The 26,060-nt window shown below is 39.0% G+C and overlaps 1 protein-coding gene across 1 annotated transcript in view; it reads left to right on the forward strand.

Moving 5' to 3' along the window:
* The first annotated feature begins 18,058 nt into the window (after window positions 1–18,058).
* Window positions 18,059–26,060, forward strand: part of CMC1 (C-X9-C motif containing 1) — a 36,646-nt gene continuing 28,644 nt past the window's right edge. Inside the window, exon 1 of the mRNA XM_084281375.1 lies at window positions 18,059–18,193. Coding sequence (XP_084137501.1) covers window positions 18,169–18,193 — 25 coding nt within the window. The 5' untranslated portion in view covers window positions 18,059–18,168. The remainder of the gene's footprint in view (window positions 18,194–26,060) is intronic.

The raw sequence follows: 26,060 nt of genomic DNA on the forward strand, positions 1-26,060 counted from the left end.
GAAACATAAGCTTAGCAATCCTCTTTGAATAATTTGAACACAGATACTTTAATTTATTAGACATTTGGAATTGTGCTTAGCCAAAAAAAAAGGAAGAAAAAAAAATGAAAGAAAAAAAAAAGGTGAAATTTCTTCCTGAGCTAACATAAAGTAAAGTTGTTAATGTCTAATTTTGAACTCTACCTGTGTGCTTTAGCAGATCTGAAGACAGAGCTTGACAAACTGGAGTATTTATCCAGACAAAAATAGCCACTCAGCTGTGCTTTAGTGCCATTTTCTGTCACACCAGCATGACAGCACTAAGTGTTTAGTTCAAATAAGTGGTTCCATGTCCTCTGATAATACAACATGGTTCCAGCATTCTGTTCACTACAATTTCAGCTCCATCAGGGGTGGCACAAGACAGCTCAGTATTCCCAGAGATTTTCAAACTGTGGTGCATGTGTTCTATTATGCACTCAACCCGTCTGGTCCATTTGGACTGGATTCACCAGGGAATACAATTAGCTGGCCATTTTATTTACACAATCCAGCCTGCCAATTTGTCTGGAGCTTCGGTTATTTTCCATTTTCTTTTTCTTGCAGCTTAGAATTGTTTCTGGGGTGGTAACTATCAGTAGTACAGATTCTTTTTCTACTGGGCATTTGTGTATAATACAACCAACTGCTGGGGACTTGACTTGGGGTGGTTAGGATCTTCAAATAAGGAGTAGCAATTTCCTCACCAAGCATGGGTACATTGGTGGTGGTGGTTTTTGTTTGTTTGTTTTTTGTTTTAAGAACCACTAGATAAGACTTCTTTCTAACATGCTGTCAAACAAATCATGGAAAAAAACAGCAACAGAAGAGCAAACATACAGAAACAAATTTTGCTCCCTACTGTATGACTAACCAGTGGTCAAAAAGCATTCTTGTTGCACTGAAGGTCAGAATTGCTATTCAGCACTTTAGGAAAACAAGCAAATACTCAAAAAATGAGACAAGAAATGATCTTATCCAAAGGACAACGAATTTAGGTAATTTCAGCAAGCCTCAGAATGGCCGCTGTCACTTTACTTCGTGTACACTTTCCAAAGTTCAGATAATATGCTTAAGACAAATATTATGTAAAAAAAAAGGAAGAGGCAGAACCAAATAAATATAAAAAATTAGCCTCACCCAAATGCGAACATTTGAAATGGAAAATTATAAAAATATTGTGTGCTTATTCAAACTAAGAGGTTCCTATATTACTTAGTTTGATTTTAGGACTTCAAATATTATTTTTTGCCAATGGCTCATTATTTATGGTATCTCTCTGCTATTCTTTTCTTCCTCTTTCTCTACCTCTCTCCCCTTGTACCAAATAAAAATGTTAGCCTCATATATTATTATCTTGAACCAACACAAAGACAAAATGTTTCATACAATTTAAGTAAGAAGAAAAATTGTGCCATCTTTCATCAGACACTATTTATTCCCATGCTGCCACTCAACATAGATAGCCTGAATTGCTTATAATTTTTCTAACTACCCTAATTATCTTCTTCCAAAAACATGCTATCTCTGGACAAGCCCATAAAATATGTCCTAAGCTAGCCTCTTGCCAGAAGTATTTTTCCACATGTTTTGCTAATCAGCTTCATATAACTTAGTCATTTTTGTTAAAAAAAAAAAAAAAAAAATAGTTAAACTTTGATAGGAAGCCTACATACTTTGGCCAGTTGTCTATAAATAATTCAAATTACTAAAAATTAAAGTCACAGTATCCACTGCAAACAGAAGATGACTGATAAGGTTACATAACCTCTCTCGCAACTCTGAATGTTTCCATCACTAAGTCTTTCAGTGAGTAATTACGAGTTAAACCGAAAGTAACACCACAATAGGATTAAACTAGAAAAAAATATCAGTGCATTTATGCTGGCAGACAGCCACGGTCATTCTAAACTCACTAGAACGCATGAAATGTTCACTCTCTTTACCAATTACATTAAGAGGTTTGAGAGAAAGAAGCTTGTATTTATCTCAAGTGTCCCTGATTCCTCAGGCCAGTCCACTGTCAGCTGGAATGTTTTCCCAGAGCAGTGCAGGTTACCAGCTCTCAACACAGGGAAGGAAGAAGTCCTAAAATAGCTTTTCTCCATTCTGTAACTTTATATTGCATTTAAAAAATACCATCCATTTTGTTAAATCCCTAGATCCTCTCCACTAGTCTCTTGACTTGCCTGGTACAATTCTCTTTTCCCGGCTTAAAGACAGTCCATTCAACTCTTCTGTATTTGAGAAGCCTTAGATATTGGAAACAAACAGTGAACATGAGAAAGCAAGAGAAGTGAATGATGCATACAAGGTTATAGGGATACAACGTCCAGCTCCGTGCAGTAGGGGGACATTCCTAAGTCTATGAAGGAAGCATTCAGCAGTGGAATTGGACTGTGAAACAATTACAGAAAAATAATGAGCAGCCACAAAACTTTCCAGAGATGAATGGCCATTTCTCTGTAGTTCAGAGATCAGTGCAATCAGTGCTGGAGGAGTCATCATCCAGGTATGCAGGGTCATTAAATCAGAGCTGCACCTTTGAGCAATCAGCAATAATGAGCAGACAGTTTTGAGGCAAAAGCTAGCTGAGTTGTATGGCAATAACCGGGGCACGTGTTTCAATTCAGGCTTACTGCACCTGGCTTCAAAACACAAAGAAAAATGTGTACTCACCACAGCTGTTTGAGAGCAGGAGAAAAATAAGGGCATTTCTCTGACATTGGCGTTGAGTTGCCTAGAAAGCTGACTAGTGCTAGCACCAGAGAGGACTTTTTCAAAAGCTGTTCCTCAGGCCTGTTTATCTGCACTAGTAAAGTTTCAAAGATGATAGTTCTCCAGTGACTCCCAGCTCACTCTTCAGTAACCCAACTCATGAAGCTACACAAGTACCTGAGCAGCAGAAATGAAAGCTCATTCTTGCCTGAGCACTTGCAGTTTGCATGGACTGCACATATTACTGTTTTCACAAAATAAGACACTTTGGCAACCAACAGTACTACTTCCAGGAGATATTTGACAGCCTATGAAAACAACTGAACAGAAATGCTTGGATTAGGACAGAAAGTGTCTTTGTACTCCCCTCCAGCTGAGTTAGCCTAATAGACTGCCTTGCTGGAGTGAGATGGATAGAAAATCTATGCTCCCCCACTAAAAAAAAAAAAAAAAAACAAAAACAGAGCTGTCTGGCCACTGCAATTACTACTGGGGTAGGGGTTTCACATGCTTCAAAGTGATTGGTGGTAATTCTGTAAGTTATCTCAAGAGCTGTGTCATGCCCTGTACAAATCATATATTGTCGTCTTTCTTTGCAGTTTGCCTCCTCTGTCCTCTAGACTCACAGTTTCAAAATTACAGAACCAATCTTCATGTGGCCACTTTTATGTCTTGCTGAAGAACTACAATCCTTTGGCAAATATGGAAAAGGTTCATCAGAAGGATGAAATACAAAAAGGGCAGTTATTGTTAAAGATAAGAGCATAACAGCAAGCTATGCTAAAAATACCTGATTGGCAACTTTATCCCATTTTTACTGGAAAAAGTGATCTCTGGGTGAAGGTAATGTAATATGCCACACTTGATGTGGCACAAGTAGAGAAAGTTTGTTCCTATAGCCCCAAAAGACTGTCATTTTAGAGCCATGCTCAATAAATCTGTACAGAAATGTCCCTTTCTCTTTCCATATCTGGAGAATTGTTGAACTAGTTTCTCTTGTGCCTGAACTTTAGACTAGACATTCAATGCATTGCATCTTGTATGCTGACTTCAGACAAAAGCCTTATAAGATGAGTGATGAATTCCTAGATTGGTTTCCAATATATATATTTTTTATTAATATTATTATTACTATTTTATACATAAAAGCATTGGGTTTAACATACCTCTTCTTTTTGCATTACAATAATTTATGCTTAGAAGAAATACTACCTGCATGTCCCACCAAACACACATTTGGAAATGTTCGGTGTTGCTTAAGGTACTCTTAGTTTTGCTTACGTTCTCAAGGACAGACTGTTAATTTAAGAACTTATCTGAGAGGCAATTATCTGGTCACATGCTTTCTGCTGCAATCTCCAGAGAGTGAAAGTGAAGAGAAGAAAATAAGAATGTCATTAATAAACATACCCACTTTATTCTGTGGGTTGTATTCTTAAATTTCTTGGGAAGGTTTGAGTAGTTTTAAAAGATAGGATTCTTCTGAGATCCTCTCCTCAAAGATCCTTCTGTTGCTCTGCACTTCTGGATGCTGCAAAATATCCAGTGCTATTCAATGGGGAGAAGATAGCTTTCCCAGCAAGAACAGCATTCAGTGCTGCATAATGTGGTGGGTGTTAGTGGGCATCCAACCTTCCTGGTGGTTTTCCTTTTTTTTTTTTTTTTTTCCCCCCACAGGACTGCAGCAGTTCTTTCCTACCCAGCTCCTGTAGTGCAGTTCAGCACAGATTTATTCCTGGAACAGTGACACACCTGAGTTTGCACTGTCCCTCCTTCCCATACGCTATGATTTTCCAGAACTTCTTTCCTAAAACAGACTGTAACATAAAATTAAACATCATGCACAGCACCTTTAAGTGGCTTCATTCAAATCTCTCATTGTGGAACACTAACAAGAGAAGCAGTATTTCCAAAAAACACCTGGGAACTGAGAGGTGCTTGAAGTGCCAGTGACTCAGGCCTACAGGGCACAAACTGAGATCAGAAAGGGCTGAGCTTGAAAGCCATGCGATTACCAATGGAACACTTTTTTTACCAGCAAATCTTATAGCAGAAAAGCATCCATAGTGCCAGCCTGTGCTGCTAGGCAAGGCAATTTAACTCCACAGAAAAGAATTTGAGGTTTCATTCATATGACAAATATTTGCAATAAGATCTGGACAGAAATGCATATATTTTTAGCTAAAAGTTTTGCAACATTTTAAAAAGTTTTCTGTATTTCTGACAGATTATACAAATCTTAAAGGAAACACCATTTAGTTACTACACACCGTAACAATTTCACATATTTCCCCATGGATATTTTTGTCATCATTAATCATCAGTTTTGTAAGAGAATAATCCTCCCCTTTTTTATGTTTGTTGTTGTTGTTGTTTGTTTGTTTTGTTTTGTTTTGTTTTGTTTTGTTTTCTAGGATGTATAACACTAATCCTAACATTCCAGAAATGAGCCTAATTCTAATAGTAAAAAAGGAAGTCCTTTGCTGGATTTTGTTGGAAATACCCAAAGAGGAAAAAACAAACAAACAAACAAACAAAAAACAGCAACCAAGATTATACAAATGAACTTCCTAAATACATTTGAACAATGTTAAGATTGGTTGGTTCAAAACAGAAGAGCACTTCTGGTTTTCTGATATTTTTAACTGTAAAATCACCTAGGCCTGTCCCCATACAACCCAAATACCGGGTTGTATATCAGCAATACCAACACAAGAGGAGACCTAAACTTGACATTGACACATACTACATCTGGTAGTCCAGAAATCAATAAGAGCAGTGACCTGCTTTCACGTGAAAAACGGGAAGAATCTCTCCCAAAGGCCCAAATGTCTATATGGCCTTCCGACTAACCATCAAAATAGGAGAAAAATGTAGAAGCCGCATGCACAACTATGTAAGGAAAAGAGCTAAAAATCCAAACCACAACAAAAAAAAAAAAAAACAACACTTGCTTTTAGCAACTATTGTTCATGTCTACATAAACAAGTTTTTACTGAGGAAGTCATAAGTGGTCTGAAGTAAATGCTGGAGGAGAGAGAAAGAAAAAGCAGTAAGAAGTTTATGGCAAAACCACCTTGCCAGAACAGCACAACGCTTATAGAATTACTGTAGTCCTCTGACTGATCATGTGTGAGAAGCTGGGAGAAGAAAGGGTATTTCTGAAGCACATCAAACACAGTAAAAGCTGAAGCGAGACCACAAAGCTCATCTACTTTTCTGAAACAGGATATCAATTTAATTCTGCAGAAACCTAACTGGGGTGTGCATGTCTTCTGAAGAGGGCCTTGCAGATGCTCCCTAGAAAAAAGAAAAAGTTGGTTTGCAGTGGTACTGCTGCTAAGACCAATGAGGTGCTGTAAATCAAAGCCCTGTAGATATGCTACTGTTTGCCACTTTCTCTTCACGGCAGACTCCAGCTCCTTCCTGAGTCAGGCTAAATGCACCTCTTTGAAGCAACTACTGTGACATTGTGTTCATCCTTTCTCAGGGTTTATGGCCAATTCCCAGAGCCTAATTGCTCTTGTGCATAGTGAGGAATATACTACAGCCAGACTGTGCCTAGAATGAACTACAGCCTTTTCCCTCCTCTGCTCTCTCCCTGTTTCAGCAGCAGATTCTCTCTCCTGTTAACAGCGAGTATCTGTCGTGGAGGATTTCTCCGTCACAGCAGAAAACAAAAGCCTCTCTTGGTTTCCAACGTGATTGTTACAAATCGACACCAATTCTGACTTCATATGTGACATTAGCATTGCTCTTCAAAGCAAATTTGATAGTTTCTCAGCAGTAACATCACATGTTTTTAATGCATATTGACAGGCAGGTCAGTAGCCAGTGACTTTTTCTTAATGACTGTATTCTTTTGTTCTCTTTGCAGTACCCGCGAGGACTTGAATGACAGAAAGTTCATTTTTTCTCCGAATGAACATCTGATTAGAGTAGCCCATGCTTTACCCCCCTTTGGGAGACATGCTGTCAGCCAGCAAAGCCGTGGTGGTCGTGGTAACTGTCAGTGCACATCCAACAGCTGCTCTGTTACACATTCCCTAACCTGGCAAGAGCTGCACTGCTGAGATTCTGCCGCTTTTCTCCACCCTGGCGCTGAGCTGCCGTGGCCCCGTACCTCCAGCAGGTAGGCTGGCGAGCAGCACTCGCTGCAGCTGCTCCTCAGCTTCCTCGGGCTGGTTCACCACCCGCACGAGGTCTCCCTAAGGTGCCTTCTGTGGCCTCGGCCCCGGAGACCCAACGTCACCTCTGTCAAGCAACCAGAGCTCCACAGCTGGAAGCCCGCAGGGGCCTCACTTGGTTGGCACTCGGATTTTGCAGACGGTCGTACGCTGTGGCTTTTTGCTATACTGATGGAATAAAATTATGAGGAAAAAGTGTGCTTAAGTGGACATTTTGCATTCTTTAGGCTCAAAGAAGAATTTGGCCTGCTGAATAGAAGATCAATAGACTGGATAGTGTATGCTCCACTGATAGCAAAATAACTCTATCTGTACAGTTGTCTTGTTCTAGCTGGGCTGTAGCTGGGGCAGAAGTTCAGCTACATAATACAGAATTCAGTGCATATTATGTTCAGTAGATAGACATCTTAATCATCACCTGAACAATCATTTTAAGTTTAATGCTAAATTATTAAAAATATATATTTTTAATTATAAAAAGCTAGGTAAGTAATAATATCTTTGCAGCAATCCGTACTGTTTCTGTTTTTGTTGAAGATATGGTAAGAACATGAGTAGGGCTTAAACTGCCATCACAACTGGTCACACCTTCCTGGAGGTCCTTTGCTTGCACTTATGCAGGATGGTCCCAGTAGCTTTGTCTTTATCAATGAAACCTACAGCCGAAATCAGTGTGAGACAAAAACTTTCACAAACAACAAAGGGTGGCATGAAAGACAACTAATATGACAAAATGAAGATGAACCATGGTAGAAAGTGAATGATATTTTGGAACTAGCGGATACTGGTCAACAGCATAACTGGCGTACCAGTGGGTTTGAAACTGGAACCATAACAAGAATACCATTTGCAAGAGGTATTAGATCAAGTTTTACAGCATACTGCTTCTTCTCCTGCTAAAATTGGCAAAAAGTGATCCTTGCACATTACAAAGGGCCAAGCTGCCACAGATGCAATAGAAAGGAATAAGAAATATTTTTATCTGTGAAATAGCAGTGGAAGAAAAGATATATGAGAACCCCATTAAAAAGATATTTTTTTTAATGTGATTTTCCAAAAGTGTTATGATTTCTCCAGATAACTTGGCTGTCTCCATTTTGCTATAATTTTCTAGCTGAGGAAACAAATACCAAGCTATGAAAATTTCCAAATCTTAATATCTTTTCTAAACAGGGGGAAAGAACCCTCAAAACAAACAAAACCTTTATTTCTATAATTGCTACCAAAAGTATGCAGAATAGCCAAGTGGAAAAAAAAAAAAAAAAAAAAAAAAAGTTATTCTGAAATTACATATATATATATATATATATATATTTTATATATATATATATATTTTTTTTTTTTTAGAACATGGGGGTTAAAATCTTGCTGTTACTCCTAATCTGCTGTTCCATATCAGACAATGATGAAATTCAAACTTTAGCTTCCCCTTTCTATAGCTTATCCCAGCATGGGAATTGATTCATCACACTCCACAATCAACTTTTTATACTTAACTGAATACAAATTATGATACTGAGGAAGATTTACATGTTTGTGTCATAGAACACAATGCTTGGGAAGAAATTGATTTATCCTCGGAAAGGGATTCAGTCACAGTTACAAATTCCCATTCAAAGTAAAACAGAAGGATTGTGAGGATGGGTGTTTTAATTTTTTTTTTTTTAATGCTTTTCTATTTCTCTATGCTATTTACGTAATTTTTAATTTTAAAAGAATCATTTTCTGTTTGTTTCAAGTTTTAATTTACTAGAAATAGGAAATTTGCTCTCCCATATTCTGTTGTAGAACTTCTGGGAAATCTCAGAGATGTTATGATTAGCTTTCTGAGCCTTATTGAAAGGTTAGAGCACTGAGTATTCTTTTCTCTAAAACGTGAATTAGTCACTGAAATTTAATACAGGGTGTTATAAAAAGCGGGGTAAAAAATTGCCAAGAAACAATCAGTTTGGAATAGCCCAAACAAAAATCCCAGTTCTTCTGAGCTGATTAACACTTAGCCCTGGTTATGTAAAACCACGACAGAAAGCTAAACCTTAGTTACACTTTCATTGACACATCACTGTTCAATCATGTCTTCTTTGCTGCTATGCTTCTTTCCTAATACTACGGGATAGGTAGAAAAGAGATTTACATACCTATATACAGAATACATACACTGCATTCCACATTTATTCTGTATGTATGATTTTAACAGACATGTAGTAGATTTGTTCATACCAAATATGGCATTTGTAATGTTTTCTTGCTCTCTTTGCCCCTTATTTAATTCTGCTTGCTATGTCTTTCCAGTTGTTTATACTATGAGACTTCTGGAATAGATATGAAGATAATGCCTGAAGGAACAGATCCCAATTCCTGGTACAAATAAATACATTAGTGATGCACAATGATCATACTAATGCAGAATTATAGGTAAATAATAGAACTACTTATGCAAAATCTATAATCCCAAATTGCAGCTTGTTAGGAAAAGTCAAGAAATACAGGTCACACCTTAACCATTTATTTAATTGAACAATGAGATAGACTACGAAATCCTGAATCATAGCATTTGCACTCAACTGCCAGTTTCAGTTTGCCAAAAGTTAAAATTGTTATCATTGTCACTGGAATTTCAGAACTGCCTGGCACTTCCAAGATCTCATAAATTTTGTTTCACTAACTGTGCAAAGATTTTCCCGTGAGTATCCATCTTTCTATCCAGTTTCATTAGATTATATATCCTTACACACCTTTCAGTTGTGAACAAAAGTTGAACATCTGTTGTAAAGCAGGTTAATCAAATGCTTTGTAGCAAATGATTTGAAATGTTGAAGTTGTCAGGCTCTTATGCCCTTCTAAAACCAACTGGAATCACCAGGATATACCTTCTGAGCTTTAAGTTGGATTCTATGTATTACAACATCACATTAATCAATCTGAAACATATCTCACAATTCTACAGATGATACTATAGTCTGCCATATTAACTGCAATTTACTCTTGCTGCCACCCCACCAATAAACGATCAGAACTGGAGTTGCAGAAAGCCTCTATTTCTTCACAATGTATGTGTCCCTGTAAGGTAGATAATTAAAATCATACCAGAATCATATTGGGGTAAGTCAAGAGCTGAGTGTTCAGGTCAGATCTCCTCCCTCTGCATTCAGTGCTCTCTTAACACTGAGATGGATGTCAGTAGGTAAAAGTACCGCAGCTATAAAACCATACTCAGCTACACAAAGAGCATTACATAGGGAGATGGGGATAGAAATTATGTTTGTTTGCTGCTGCAATGAGAATTTATTTCTCAGCTCAAAAATGTGTGACAAGAATAACTTAATTGCTTTCAACAATAAGCCACATGTATTTACAAACAGGCATGTGTTTAATTGCCCAACATAGGCAAGATGCTATCAACAAAGAAGTTGATCTCCAAAGCAATGGATGAACACAAAGAGGGACATAAGACTTCTTCCCCTTACTGAACTTCAGGTTATGGTGCCAATACTACCTCACAATAACATCCGAATCTCAGCAGGTATAAATCACAGAAGCAGTGTTGGTCAGTTGAGGTTCTGTAGCAGAGCAGTGCTAAAGTTCAAGTCAGATTGAATTTTCCAGACTGGTGAATACGAAGACGCTAAGTGTTCAGCATTACTATTGTTGCACCACCCTTGAACACCTAAAAACTAAAGGGAGGGGAAAAGCTTGTATAAAAACAACATGTTTTGATCATATCGGTCACGGTAGGAAAAGCATCTTCCTCTACTCACTTCCTGTTTATCAGTCTTTAAGTGTCAAGTTTGAATTTGTAACAAGTGTAGTGAATATATTTAATTATTATAAGTTTTAAGGAACATAAATCACAGTATCTCAGATAGCTTTTGATATTTTATTGAGAAGGAGACAAAAAAACACACAACTTCTCAACAAAGTAATGCAAGGAGGTAGGTATATGCAACATCCTAGATAACTACATAAAACTACCCTACTGCAAATTTGGGTATGGATAGGGTTATACATTTACTATAAGATAAATATGCAGAGTTTGATGCATTGAAAAAAAGACATGCTGAGAGATTTTTAAAAACTCTATCAGAATCACATCAGCAATGGCATTTTTTCTCATTTGTTTCTGCATCCCTCTCTATGCACTTTAGTAGGTAGTTTTTGTTTCACCACCTTTCTTTTCTGCCCCAGATGACTCAGATCTTAACATTTCCAATGACACTACACCAAATGCAGAACCTTGGATTATATTTAGGCCTAATTTCCTGCACTATGAGTAGTGCTTGATCTCACACCATTTTAGTGGCCTATAAATCGAGGAGGTTTATCTTCACATCTTCACTCTACCACTGCCATTCCTCCACAATGTGGGGCAAACTGCTTAACCTTTTTGTATTATTGTTTCCCTATCTACAAAGCTTTTTGAGGCTTAAAGACAAATCAAGCAACTCTTACAGTTGAACTTCAAGGCACAATGGTCATCCTACATTGGCATGTCCTATAAGAAGCAAACATTCCCAGAACGGAAGAAACAGATAATAATTCTTAAGAGGATCATCCAGAAATAAAGAGGCTTTGCATTTCTAAGCCAGGGTTTACTACATAAAAAGAACTCGTACAAACAAGGCTAGTGCTCAGACAAGAATGACTACATAGCATGTATTGCTATTAGTAGTTTCTGTTTCCTTCCATATATTGGTAACAACCCCTAACACTAAGGATGGAGCCAAAACGTGTATGCTGATGAACAGATTGGAGAGTAGCTTTGAACTTCAGAGCTTGCTTCCATGAAGATGTTCTCCACTGCTGCACAAAAAGAAGAAACAAATCAAAACCAGTCCATGGAGGGTTCAGGAAATGCTCAGGTTAGTACCAATAAGAAGACAGTTGGATGGCTCTACTCTGAGCTCACAAACAGGGGACTACATCAGGCAGTGGTTGTTGTAGCCTAGAAGACACATTTAACATGGTATTTGAAACATTTTAAATAAGGAATTAGCCCATCTTTATGTCATTAAAAAAAAAAAAGAAAAAAAAAAAGAGAGAGAGAGAGAGAGAGAAAGAGAAAGTATAAAGCAAGAAAGTATAAAGCAACAGAATTAGAGAATTGCTAAGTAGCTTTTTAAAGAAAATAATGAACAGAAAGAAAACTTACGACTGCACACACTGTAGGAAGGAAGAAAACAAAAATCCTAAATCTGGTAACAAATACGTTTCTAAATAAAACCTCCAATACAAGAGTTGATCTATAATTTCCGTGAATGTATTTAGACAAGAAAACAATCTGACCATAGTCTGTAGAGTAATTGTTCTTGTAAGGAGGGTAAATCACATGATAAAAGATACAGAGACTGGCTTGTTTTAGTGGTGGACCTTCCCCTTCCTTTTACACTACTGAGCTACTGTTATTGAAAAATCATGATGCCGGTCCAGTCATCTCTACCTGGTCTACGGTTTTTACCTTTGGGGTATATCTGAATTTGTTGAGATAAAAGAGGATGTTTTAAGGAAACAAAAGGCAATTAAAGATTGTGCTGCTGTGAGCAGACTTCGCCAAAGAAAGGGAATCAAACTGTTTTTCACTCTGGCAATTAGATCTAGTGGTGGCTGGCAAACATAATTATTATTTGATGCCGTTTTTCTAGTTGAGCAGATGGCCAGCTCCCTAGATACTCCTTCAGTGACTTCTTGCTAGGACAACAAACAGAAATGATGGTAAATAGTCACCCTGATTGGATGCTTCCAACTTCCCTAACACATGAGTGGAAAGGACTACCCCACGAAGGGAAAGGTTGCATTTCTGATGAAGTGATAACAGACAGGCTACAGAGTCTCAAAATAGGCAGTGCCACCGGAGAGCTTGCCACCTAGAGACACACCAACTGCAGGTCTTGGAGCAAGACAGAGTCCAAGGTAACGCCTTCACTGTGAAGATAGTCCAAGAGTCTCATGTGTGACTTTACAGGCCTGCAAGGTCTACAAGCTACTAGTATCATTTGCTAGAACAAGCAAAATTAGAGATTAATCAGACAGGATAGAAATAGTTCAACAAGCCTAGTGGTTCGTCTTCATGCAATAGTATATTCTGCTGTAAAGACCTCTGATCTTTAAACATTTAGAAACCAGACACACATATGCATTTAATTTTCTGTGGGTGAATAAATATAAAATGTTCCAACATGCACTACAAAAAAAAAAAAAAGACTACAAACTCATCCTTCATCTCCGTCTCTCTTCTGGAATAGATGTCTCCAGTCAGTGAAAAAAGCTAAGGAGGAAATGTCGTCTTTGACTCTAAATGTTAATTCTCATTTAAAGCTCCCCCACATCTCTCACCTATCAGTGAATGTATTTCACACGGGTAAGCATAGCAAAGAATCACAGCCTTTTACTGGAAGTCACATTTCATAAAACAAGATCAGAAATGTTAACAGCAAACACGGTGAAGATGTGCCATTTGAAAATATTCATTTGAACTCATTTGACCAAGGCTATTGTTTGGAGTTAAAAAAAAAAAAAATCACACCTGTGTGCAGACAGATAGAGTCTCTTTATCTGGTAAGATCAAGGTGCGGAGACTTGTGCGATAGATAATTAATCTCTATTGCTATCTATAGTTTCATTGTTAACACTGTCTTGGTTGACGTGTGAAAATATGTTCACACCTTTGAAAATGAGCGATTAACTAATCAAATGACAATATGAATCTTAGAAACACAGAAATAACTGCAATCCAGCACTACTTATGACTATATTTTTATTTTTAATTTCATAAGAAGTGCTGAAAACCAAACTTCTCCATTATCTCTAGCGTCCGTCAAGACCATAGGGAAATTAAAAGGTTCCCCCCCCCGTAATCATCAGTGCAGAAAATTGTGACCACCATCATGGGTCCATTTTCACCAGAGTACACAATATTTTACCCTGCGGGAATTAATTGCTTGGAAAAATTTTCTTATATAAGCAAGTTCCAGGAGACTGTAACAGAGAGAAGATGTAAGCAGCACTGACTAACCAGGGGCAGATACTATTAAGCAGTAGCCACTGTCCCATCATGAGCCTCTTAAGTAGCGATCGCGTGTATTAAGAAATGTAAGACTATGGGTCTTACACCAGTGCCCCAGGAAATGTCCCAATTAAGCGTGTTTTCTGGATAAGTATGTCAATTAAATGAAGCGTATAGTAATAACTTGTACAGAGGAGCTACACAGCAAAAGCCCCATGTTTCATCATAACTTCACAGGGCTGCAAAACGTGTGCAAGATGCGTATTTTAAAAGACTAAACACAAATGATATTATCCAAACGTCATTTCAAAACTCTCTCCAGCAATAAGATGCAAGATAGATCTCATGCTTATGAGAATCCTGCCTTCTGCTTTTTTTTTTTTTTGTTTCCTTTTTTTTTTTTTTAATGAAACTATCCCATTATATCCTCAGATGCTCCCACAAGACAGAGCTCAAGTAACTGTCACTTCCACATGAAGGAAGGCAGTAAATCTATCTTTTCTCTCTAAACAGAATGCTGATCTTATCTACATCTACTCTGCATATAAAAGCATGCAAAATATGTACTTGCGAAGTATTTAGCTTTTTAATCCATCTACTAAAATTCTTGACATGGCTTTTATCACATCTCTAGCATTGTAATCTCTTCCATTCTTGCTGTGGAAATTGTTCTGTTTATATTCATTCAAATAGCTATAAAAATGATTTTTGTGTATTTGAGTCAGTCACTGTAACATCCCTTGCTATCACCACAATGACTCCTCAGCTATTGACACAAGCTATTTATCTTAATTTAAAGCCCCTTCTGGACAGTTTCTGTCTTACTGCCTTATTTATGCTATTTTTGTTCCACATAATGTCAGTCTCCTCTACTTATTTGTCATGATTTCTAATAACTTGTCTAACACTTTCTCTGATACTTTCTCATTTCCAATACTTTATAGTAGCCCCAAAGAGTGTAAGACTATTATCAGACACCCATCTCCACATTCCCTCACTCAAAACTATTTCAGCCCATCAAATCTCCAGAACAAAGTTGTTCTGTATTTTTTTTTTCCATTTCTATTTCTTTATCTCTCCTGAAGACCTCTCTTACTCTTGATGTTCTTCATTCTTCCTCATCACAAGTGAAAATCGGATTTGCAAAAAAAAATTGTTTTTGCTTTCCAGGCCCAATGTCGTTGGGCAGGGCAGGTTCTCTGGTTTACAAAGTTGTTGGACATTTCTCTTTGTATTTATTGTCTTTATCAAAGAACAGAAATACTACTTCAAAGCAAAGTTCTATCTAGCCTAGTATCCTGCCCCTGAAAACAATCAAATGAATACAATACTCAGAGCTGACGTTTAGTTTCAAAGTTCTTCAATTTAAAGAAATCTTCACAGTTCTTATTCTGCAGGGCATATATAAATATTAGTAGCCAAGAGACTAAAAGCAGCAAAGATGACTAACTTGAATTATTTCATTTTTATTTATTCCAACTTACTGTTTTAAGTGTACACTCCTTTTTGGTTTTCATGCTGAAAGCTCCATTTTGCATCATATGTTTTCTTGTATTCTCTCATTGCAAATACATAACTTCGCAGATTGGCTGATATCTGTTTTTTCATCTCTCTTACATTCATTGCAGAAGTGGCATAGACCAAAAAACCTTAATAAAATAAATAAAAATAAATGGGTATGTTGCATTTTCACAGCCCTGTTCACTTAAGTATCAAATCAGTGTGTAAACTGTAACTGAAAGTGGTATAGCTTAATATCGCAAAAAAAAAACAATTATAATATCTATATTCTACTCTAAGAAAAGAGATCAAACTTGTGATTTAAAAACAGAACATCACAAAGATACTTAATGCTCTATAACAGAAATGCTCTAGATCAGTAAGACCCAAAGCAATCGTGTGGAAGATTTTGCCTACATCACGCTGTACTAATTTCTGTGAATGTATCATCACGAAGAACGTGGCTCTTAGTGTGGCCTCAAGCTGAAACAGTCCACATTCAAACGAAAACACTGAGTTATCATATGGGGAAAATCATGTAAATCTAGGGAAACAAAACAAAACAAAACAAACAAACAAACAAAAACAACAAAAACACCACAAAACTGTGAACTTGAAAGTTTTTTTTTTAAGGAAAATTAGTATTAAGAAGAAATAAAATGCCGTTGTGATCAAAATTCTTCCTAGTGATTTTCCTAGATCTCTTGTTCTATCTTCCAGATGCATACAAGGCCTACATGTATAATGGTGCTTAAGGGAGACTCTTGGACTTCTGAGTTATCTAAGAATGTGATGTTAATGCTTTTTTTGGGTTTTGATTTGCCTTTTTTTTTTTTTCCATCTTCTTGGTTGATAGTTGGCTGAATATGAGCCAGCAGTGTGCTCAGGTGGCCAAGAAGGCCAACAGCATCCTGGCTTGTATCAGAAGCAGCGTGGCCAGCAGGGCTAGGGAGGTGATCGTCCCCCTGTACTCGGCTCTGGTGAGGCCGCACCTTGAGTACTGTGTTCGGTTTTGGGCCCCTCACTACAGGAAGGCCATTGAGGTGCTTGAGCGGGTCCAGAGAAGGGCGACGAAGCTGGTGAGGGGCCTGGAGAAGAAGTCCTACGAGGAGCGGCTGAGGGAGCTGGGCTTGTTCAGCCTGGAGAAGAGGAGGCTCAGGGGTGACCTTATCGCTCTCTATAGGTACCTTAAAAGAGGCTGTAGCGAGGTGGGAGTTGGTCTGTTCTCCCACGTGCCTGGTGACAAGATAAGGGGAAATGGGCTAAAGTTGCACCAGGGGAGTTTTTAGGTTGGACGTTAGGAAGAACTTCTTTACCAAGAGGGTTGTGAGGCACTGGAATGGGCTGCCCAGGGAAGTGGTGGAGTCACCATCTCTGGAGGTCTTTAAAAGTCGTTTAGATGTTGAACTTAGTGATGTGGTTTAGTGGAGGACTTATTAGTGTTAGGTCAGAGGTTGGACTCGATGATCTTGAGGTCTCTTCCAACCTAGACAATTCTGTGATTCCATAAGAGGCTACTGATTAAACAAACTGGTTTCCCATACCACTTGTCTGCCAAAAACATAGAAGAGGTTGGTAGGAAAAGAGAGGAAGCTCTTTGAAATTTTGGATTATATTTGTTAAAACAAATCTTGACTTTCATCTCTTACTATATATCCTTGCTTTTAATTTCTCTTAGTTTCTGGGGAGTTGTGTTTTCAGCTTGATGAATGTAGGGTACTTTCTTACAGCTTTTCATTCCACGTTTCATTTCTCAAAGTGATCAACCATACAACCAAAGAAAGACTGGTCAGTTAAATATATTGGAGACTCATAAATAAAAGATGCCAAAATTACTCCTCCACCCTGAAGTGTACTTCCAATATGTGTCAATACACAGGCAGACCAAATGGATACACAGATGAGTTAGTTGGTTTGAAATGTACCAAACTTCTTGTGGCACTATGCAAAAACCAAAGTGCATTCTTTCAACACACCTCCTAATCTGTGTTTTTTTCTTTTTTTTTTTTTCATCAGAAACCATGCTGTTCTTCACATTTTGCCTTAAAACCTGCATCTTTTTAGAAACAAGCAGGTATCTAGGATCCCATACTCATTTCTCGACGTTGTATCAAAAGCGTATTTTGACCTTTTGATCGCTGGCATTTACTATGCAGTGTTTTATGTGACAAGGTCCTTGCCTTGTGTCTGGCTTAAACCTCTTGAAAAAAAAAAGTCATTTCCATGACACAACATAAAATTTGAAAACCTTTACGCTGAACTGTGCAAACTGTGATAAAAAGGAAACATAAACCCTAAATAATTATGGTGTAGAGGGGCTCAGCTCCCCCCCACTAGGCCAACCATCTTGACAAGACAACGTAAGCGTATTCTGCCAAAATTTCTGGTAGGACACCAAATTTCCCTATTTTTTCCTATTTTGACTAGCAGCCACAGGAGCTTTGTCCCAGAGACATCGGGAACCACGGAGCACTTTTTATGAAGGCCACAAGGGCTGCAGAGCAGCCACCTCTCCGCACACTGCGCATGCGCCCGCGCTCCCTCCTCCCCGCCCTCCCCTCGGCGGCCATCTCGCAGCTCCCCCGCACACACCGCGCATGCGCCCGCGCGCCCCCGCTCCCTCCCTCCTCATTGCGCGCTCCCGCCGCCGCCCTCCGCCCGCCGGGGCCGGGTCGCTCCGCGCCTGCGCGGCGGCGGGGTCTCGCTACGCAAAGTGCGCAGCCGCCGGCGTAACGCGGGGCGCAGATGGAGCCTCCCCCTGGCGCTGCAGGTAGGGGCGGCCGCCGCAGGGGCAGGCAGGGAGCCCCCCCGAAAACCTCCCCTTTTTTCCTCAAAAAACTTCCCTTTTTCCTCCAAAAAAACTCCCTCTATCCCCCAAAAGGCCTCCCTCTCCCCTCCGTGCTTCACGAGCGGCCTGAGGGGGGTCCACACGGGCTGCCTCAGGGGAGGGCGCAGCGCGGCGGCCCCGCGGGCTCCCCTCAGGCTCCCCTCAGGCTCCGGGCCGCGGGCCCGGCCCTGGCCCTCAGGCGGTGTCCGAGGGCCTGTCCTGCACCGTGAGGCCCCGCCGTGAGGAGGTGACGACGCCCAGCTGAGGCAGGGCTGCTCCTTGGTTACCCCCATCTCCTCCTCAGGAGCCTGAAGGATGCTGGCCAGGTTCTCATGGCTTGGCCTGGTTCTGCAGACCCTACCACTGTTGTGGTGGTCAAGTGCTGGTGGTGTTAGTGTCATCTAAGCATTCACGTCTTGCAGAGTTAAGGAAATGTTGTATGACTTACAGCCATGTTTCAGCTGGTGGGTGTGCATCCGCAGCATAATTCTGCGCCCTCTTGTCCTTTGGAAGGGGTTTGCAGTAATTACAGTAGCTTAAATTAAGCTATTGTGTGTTCTTCGTGTACCAAAAAGGATGGCTCCAGGTGTTGGTATACAGCACTGCTTTACTTCCCTATTTGCACCTGTAATGCCATTATGTGTGCCTCCCGGCCCACGCTGTGGTTGTCTTTTAGCAGTGGTGGTACCGCTGAGGGTGTGCCTTGGGTATATGCTCAGTGACACTAATACTGAGATTGATCTGCTAAGCAGTGGCATTGCTTACTGACACCTCTCTAAATCTGCTACCTTGTTATCCGGTATCTCTTACGTACCTCCCCCCAGCCCAGCCATCGGTCCCTGGCTGTTACGGCTCTGCTGAAAACCTCAGAACATGAACCGAAAGCGGAGAGGTCTAAGTGAGGTTGTAGGGAAAGTGGAACAATAGCTGCAAAAGGTGTGAGCTGCCCTGTTGGTATCAGTAAGGTGTTAACTCAGATACCCTGGTGCTGTGGTTTTTAATGTCATCGTTAACTGCTTCTTGGCTCATGTATGAGAAAAATAGGAAGAATCACAGTTTAGTAAATTGTTACCACGACTGATGCTCCATTTTAAGGTCATAAAAGATGCAGATATTCTCATGGCTTTTCCAGGCAGTAGGGAGTGAATATCAGGGAGTCTTCTGAAGCTCAGAACATAGAAGCTGTAAGTTATGTCATGATTTATACGGAAAGAGTTCTCGGACAGCCACAGTTTGGGAAGGAACTGCAGCTGTGTTGTTAGGTGATTACATCCAGTAAATGAATAGGTAGATGAGTCCTTTGAGAAAATTCTGTTACTTGATTTTGTTTTATCCTTCTTAAGAATAAATGTGCTGCTGCCTAGCATTGAACTTTTTTTTTTTTGTATGCAGCACTTCTAAAATTGTCATTGTAAGATGAAGCTTTCAGTAGTAGAAATCATGCGATATTAGCCCATTTTCTTTCTAACTTGCATTTGGTTTTAGCTGTCATTTTCAAATAGTGATATCTGGATCCCTATTTGAGGACTCACAAGTGCTTAAAGAGAAAAGTAAGGTTATTGACAGCAGCTTAGACACGCAATACAGGGTTTGGCACCTACCCTGATTAGTCTTAGGGCTCTTAAAAACATGTCGAAGGCTGATTTCATAATCATTTTCCTATGCTACATAAAGTGTGTGTTTCTGACTGTTTTGTGGTCATGTGGGAATCTAGGTAGTTAAATACAGCAGCAGTGTATCAGTGAAAGGACTAAAAGAAGGCTTGGGTCTCGTTTTGAAATGAAATGGACAGTAAGAGCTAGAAATGTATACTGGAAGGAGTGAAATCATGGCTTCAAACGATAAGAGGAAGCAATGGAAGATACAGCAGTGTAAAGGCAGTCAGTAAAGGGGAAAAATGTATACGTAAAAAGAAGAACAGTCTCACCTTTTAATTAAATGTCCTTAGATAACACTGGTGATTAAGAATGTAAGTTACCCCATCATGAAGGGAGTTAAATTGGCTTGACCTTCTTGACGTTCTTAGTGTCTTTGGCCTCCATTGGGAACATGAAGGAAAAGGATAAATGTGATTTCCTAAAGCTGTTTAGCAGCACGTTTTAGAGAAACGTTCAGTGAAAAGAACTAAGCAATGGATGATGCTTTGGGGCACTCCGCTGAGCGTTAGAATGCTGAATAATTTGAAAGGGTTCTTTAGAGTTGAAAATCCAGAATAACATCAGCAATCATTTTGTTACTGTAATCAGAAGGCTTTTGGTCTCTGTTAGTGTCAAAACACCTCATGCTCTACAACTTCTGAAAAATTGAATAATCACTGTTGTGTTTTGATCTGTCATGTTAGTTTTTAAGGATTTCGTTAATTTTATACACGCTGATTGCTCATGAAATCCATAGGTGCAGAAATCAAAGATGAGTAAGATGGGCATTGTTTCGTCTTCTCTCTTAATCCTTACTTCCATTAAAGAAATATCGAGAAGAATGATATTTAGTCCTGTTGCTAAAAAAGCCTTGTTCTTAATTTGTTTGTGGTGTTCATTCCCTGAAATGAAAGATGTGAACTGCATCTGAAGATGCAGAAGACCCGGAGAAGCTGTTCAACTGTATCTTGAAAAAAATGAAGAACTTAAACTCCTTAAGGAATTGAATATTTAAGCAGATTTCTTTAAATAAAAAGGATTTTTTTTTTTAATTTTCAGAATTGCATGAAATAAAAAGAGGAGCATATAGAACTCTAACACTAAATAATGGCTATTGAGTGTGCTGGGAGGAAATCTTATGGTGGGTAACATCTCTGCTGTTGATGATTAGGGTGCTTCACTGGTTGGTAGATTTTCCTGCATATCTCCTTCATCCAAGTGCAGGTTACTTTGTTCTTTGTTACCGATTTCTTTTTTTCTGATATGAATGATTGTGAAGTTCTTGAGGTCACTGTTTAACTCGTGTGGTCTGTTTAATTCATTTTATGTTCTTCAGATAGTTTGTGATTTCTGTGGACCTTACCCTTTCTTTCACCAGGTGAAAGCAATCAGTAAATTCTTAGACAACATCTACTGTTAGTTAGAAAGGGCATAGGGTAGTAGGGATTTATACACTCAGGACCACTTCAGACAAAAGGTGCTCAAATGTTTGGGCTTTACTTGAAAGATGTGGAACCCTGTGTACAGGAATCCAGCTGTATCCGAGGTGGTGATAATTTTTGCTGTCCCAGAAAGTACAAAATGTGTGTTTTGTTGCTGAAATATTGCTGTATGGTGTCTTAAGTGATGAGAAGCTGTGCTCAGAAGGATCTCAGAAGGATTTTACATCAGTTTACCACGTGAGTCATTCAGAAGTGTTTTACAATAGTAGAACTAAGGCGCTCTGGGCTGTTTTAATCCTCAGCTAGTCCATATACCTAGTGGGCTACTAATGTAGTTTGTGTACTTTGCTAGAATCTTCATCTGCAGCTTTTAAAAGGGAATTGGGGTGGGTTTAGGATGTTTTTTGCTCGTAGGTTGCTCCCACCTTAACCTTTCCTAACTGGCAGGTCTGTGATACGTGCACAACAGTTTGGGATAGTGGTAATGAACCAGCACAGTAAATAGTAAGCCCCGATCTGTAGTTAAATCTTCGTGACTTTCACCTGGCTCTGCTATTTGATCAGGCATGTAAAAAACCAAACCTCCCTGCGTCCAAAAAACAACAGTGCGTGCAACTTCGGGGTTGGCTTCGCTTTTTAGTCAGTAGATGTATGAGCATTTGGAAGCCACGTGTAATTAAGAAATAAGTGCGCTGTCAGATTTGCTTTTCCTTTTCTTTCTAGATATTACAGACTAGCCACAATATAGCCATTGTTCATTTTTAGCAAACAGCCTTGTCAGTATTCTCGTAATCCAGTACTGCCATATTGCAAGAACACATGAGCCCCAAAGCAAAATGTAAGATAACAAATTCAGCCAGTGAAAAAGGTGAAAATTGACTTTGAGGTGATGATAGAATAGTGAGAAGTTAAAGCTTTGGAAATTTTCCCTGGTGTTGTCATCCCTGTACTCCATCTTAATTTAAAATGATGTGAATATTAGATAGAAAAATCTCAAAATCTGTAACTTCTTAAATACAAATAAATTTATTCATACACAGTTGGAAAAAATAAAGGTGGTTGTAGAGAAACTGTGCTGATCAGCCTCTTCTGTGTTTCAGTGAGGGTTTCAGGATATCACTTACGTACTTCACTTGGATTATAACATTTCTATCACTGTGTGTTGCCCTTTGATACTCTAAAACCTTAGCAGAAAGCACAGTACTTCAGACTCTAGTTCCTTTGCAAACACCTAAGTGCAAATGAAGCTACCACTTTATGCATTTCATGTATGCATAAAGATATGCAGGCCTGGTCTGTCATGACTAGATTCACGTTGGATGTATTTGACTCATAAAATCCATTGCTTTTAGCAGGATCCTGAATGTTTTTGTGGGACCAAAGTTAACAAGGGAGTATGCTGAAACTGTTTGTCACTTTGACCCCATGAGCTTCCTGGTAGTAAGGGCACAGGAGACCACCCATGGCTATAGGATTGGGTACTTAAACTATTAATTTCATCTTCAACAAGTATTTAGATACGTATTTTTAAAAAATAGCCAAAACAACAACAACAAAAATAACAAAACCTACACTTGGAGGAAGAAATCATAGATTTTAGAAATACTTATTTTTTTCTGCCCGTGACTTTAATAGGTCTATCTCTAAATTTGCTTGCTGCAACGATATGTGACTTTGTGTTTCAGAGCTGAGGTTTGAAGTAGTTGATAATACATTCAATGATACAGACTTTTTGGTAGCTATTTTTATGATGCACATACACACAGATGAATTAGCATGAATTAATGTAAGATCTGTGGCTGTTATTTGATCCAAAGTGGATAAGCTAGGCAAAACAAAGGAGATGAAAATGTTGAATGCATCCTTTTCCTGGAGGAGTAGTAAGCTATAATTAGCTTTGCCCATTCAGAACACAACTGTTACGCGTGCACTAAAATAAATCTGAAATGGGTTTTGGAAAGATTGAACCTCTGGAGTCTATAGAGCCAACAGTCTGATGAAAGGAATGTTTGCCTCTAAGCACGCAATTAATGCTGCATTGCTACTTCCTTGATTAATAAAAGTATATTTTTCCAAGCCGTTTTATAATTAGCTCATAGGAAAGGTTTAGAACAAAATGTTGAGCGCTGTATTTACAGCACAAATAATTTTTGTTGAGTGATAGAAAAATGACTAAGTTCCCAAGTTTAACGCACTTCAGTATCTCAGCCATAAACTTGTTACTCATTGTCTAGCCCATTGTATAAACTGTTTCTTACTGAAACCTCTAAAATATTTGAAGTACTACTTGGAGATTTTTTTTTTTTTAAAGTGTGCATAGCTGATCTGAACCAAGGAGATCCAAATTACAAGGTGTGTAACTAAATGCATCTTTTAAAAGCTTTTACTGGAGTCGCTCAACGGACTTCCTCTTGGTTGCTAAAGGTGTAAGGCTTCTTCAGATATCTGGACAAGTTTTCAACTTTTTCTCAGTTTTTCTGAGTAATCTGTGTCCCTGCTACGTGAGGCCATATGAGAGATAGAAGCAGAGCTGTGAACTCCCAGCAGGTGCAGTGGCAAAGGGGTGAGCAGGATCAGTCCAGTGGTGTTGAGGGAGGAAGGGGGGATGATAAAACTTCTTGAGGGACGCTGTTCAGTGAAAGCTTTCTTCTGTGTCCCCTTTTTCTAATAGACTTCTATGACAAGAGGCCTATAGTTTTCTATAGGACAAGCTGCTACAGTTCCTTTTATTTTTAGTAAAGCAGCTTTGTGTTTCAGTGTCCTCTTGTCCTCTTCACAGGCTTGCTGTCTACTGCACAGGACTACAATGTTGTCCTTTTTCCCTCAAGGCCTTCCTGGGACCTGCAGCTAGAGACTAGAAAGCAGTGAGAGTGTTCCAGTCATCTTCTGTTTTCCCAGCTTCCCACAGAAGGAACTGGATGTGTATTCTGCTGTTCTAGTGGTTGTGATGCTCTGGTTCCTACTAATGCTTGTATTTTCAGATTTTTTTTCTCCATTTTTACAAAAATATTGAAAATTGTTGAATCAGATGGCTGTGGTCCTTGACCTTCCATGGCAATAGTTTAAGCACCTAAGGGTTTTAATCAACTGCAGAAAATGACTACAATTGTATTCTTGTGCCCTAGATACTTACTGTATGCAACCAGAGAGCTGTGTCAGGCATTGAAATTAGCTAAATTTATTTGTGTGAAAAGAAGAAGAAAAGAAAAAGGAAAAAAAAAGTGTTCTTAATGTTTTGCTTAATATGGTTATCTTCCAGTTTCGTAATCTCTCTTGCCTACCTGTAATCCTTTACGTTATACTGAGATGGTATGGAGAATGATTTTTCCTTCAGAGGGACGCTCACTTTCCTATAGTTTCTATCCTTCTGTATTTTGGCAACTGCAAGTGTATACTCCTTACCTGTTCTTTATTTTCTCTTCTATTCTTTCTTCCCCGTGAGAAGAGGCAGCATTTTGGAGTGTGCTGATGTCTTCCTGCCTTCAGGATGTTCAGTAGTTGACAGTCCCTAACCCTCACCCTCATTTTCAAGGGGCCCTGTGGCTTAGATGCTTTAACACTTGCAAGCCTGCATTTGGTTTTGATTCTGGCTTAACTTCCATGTATGTTTGTACAAAAATCTTGTTTTTATTGTTAATCACAGCCCGATTTTTGTAACCTTTACTCACTTAGCTTATGTTCATCCATATTTCCCATGTCACTTTTGATGTTATAGTGAATTTCAACAGAATGTAAGAGAGAGGTAGAATCTTAAATAATGAAGTTGCTATAACAAGCATACCCAAGTTTTGAGGGGCTGGGGTGTGGTGGGAGGGAGGTGAGGAAAAGCAGCTGCTAACATGTCTTTGGCCTGCTGGCAGCTGAGAGGGTAGCGTGTTCTTGTCTCACTTTGCAGCCAAACTAGGATCGTCTTGAGCAGCCTTCACGGGAGACCAGGTGAAGTGCGTGGAGGTTGCAGATGAGAACCAAAGGTATCGACTTTCAAATGAGAAAGGTGGACTAGGAAAACATATTTCTTGCTTGTCTGGGAATAATTTTATTGATATTTTGAAGAGAAAATAAAGCAGTAGGTAAAAAAAAAAACAAAACACAACATAGTAGGTGTGTTGTAATGCAGATTCTGTTGGGACTAGTCTGTAGCAAATCTGGTATTAGAATAAGAAATATCTTTGTGCAGAATAGTGAGCTATCAAAAGAAGTACTTATTATTCTAGAAATAGTAATATAGTTGAAAAAAGGCAAAAGGAATTGATGGTTTCACATCATGGTTGTCTCATGTTTTTTGATGAAGTCTTGCTTCTAAGGTGTTGTTTCTTTTGAAGTTCTTGCCATATAATGTTACTGCAGAGCTGATTTGGTTAGCGATGACGATTTCTTTGCAAGTGCTTATACGTTGCTATCCAATACAGTTATTCCACATGTAAACATAGTTTTCTAGCTGGTATCTGGTATTAATATTTGTGCCTTATTTTTCTTTTACACTTTGTATAAATGCTAGGGATACCAACTTCAATAAAGTGTTTTAAGATCCTTCAATGAAAATCACTGTGTGTAATACAATACTTACAACACAATACAGCTTAGAATCAGGGAAGAATATTAAAATGCTTTAGACATTACAGTTGAAATTCACGACTAGATGAAGTACTGCCCAAGCTGAACATCTGCATGAGACCTATTTGGTGATATAGTTGCACTCGGGTACATGAAGCTACCACCTAGACCTTATAA

Source organism: Netta rufina (assembly GCF_964035555.1).
Source record: "Netta rufina genome assembly, chromosome: 2".
NCBI classification, from domain to species: Eukaryota; Metazoa; Chordata; class Aves; order Anseriformes; family Anatidae; genus Netta; species Netta rufina.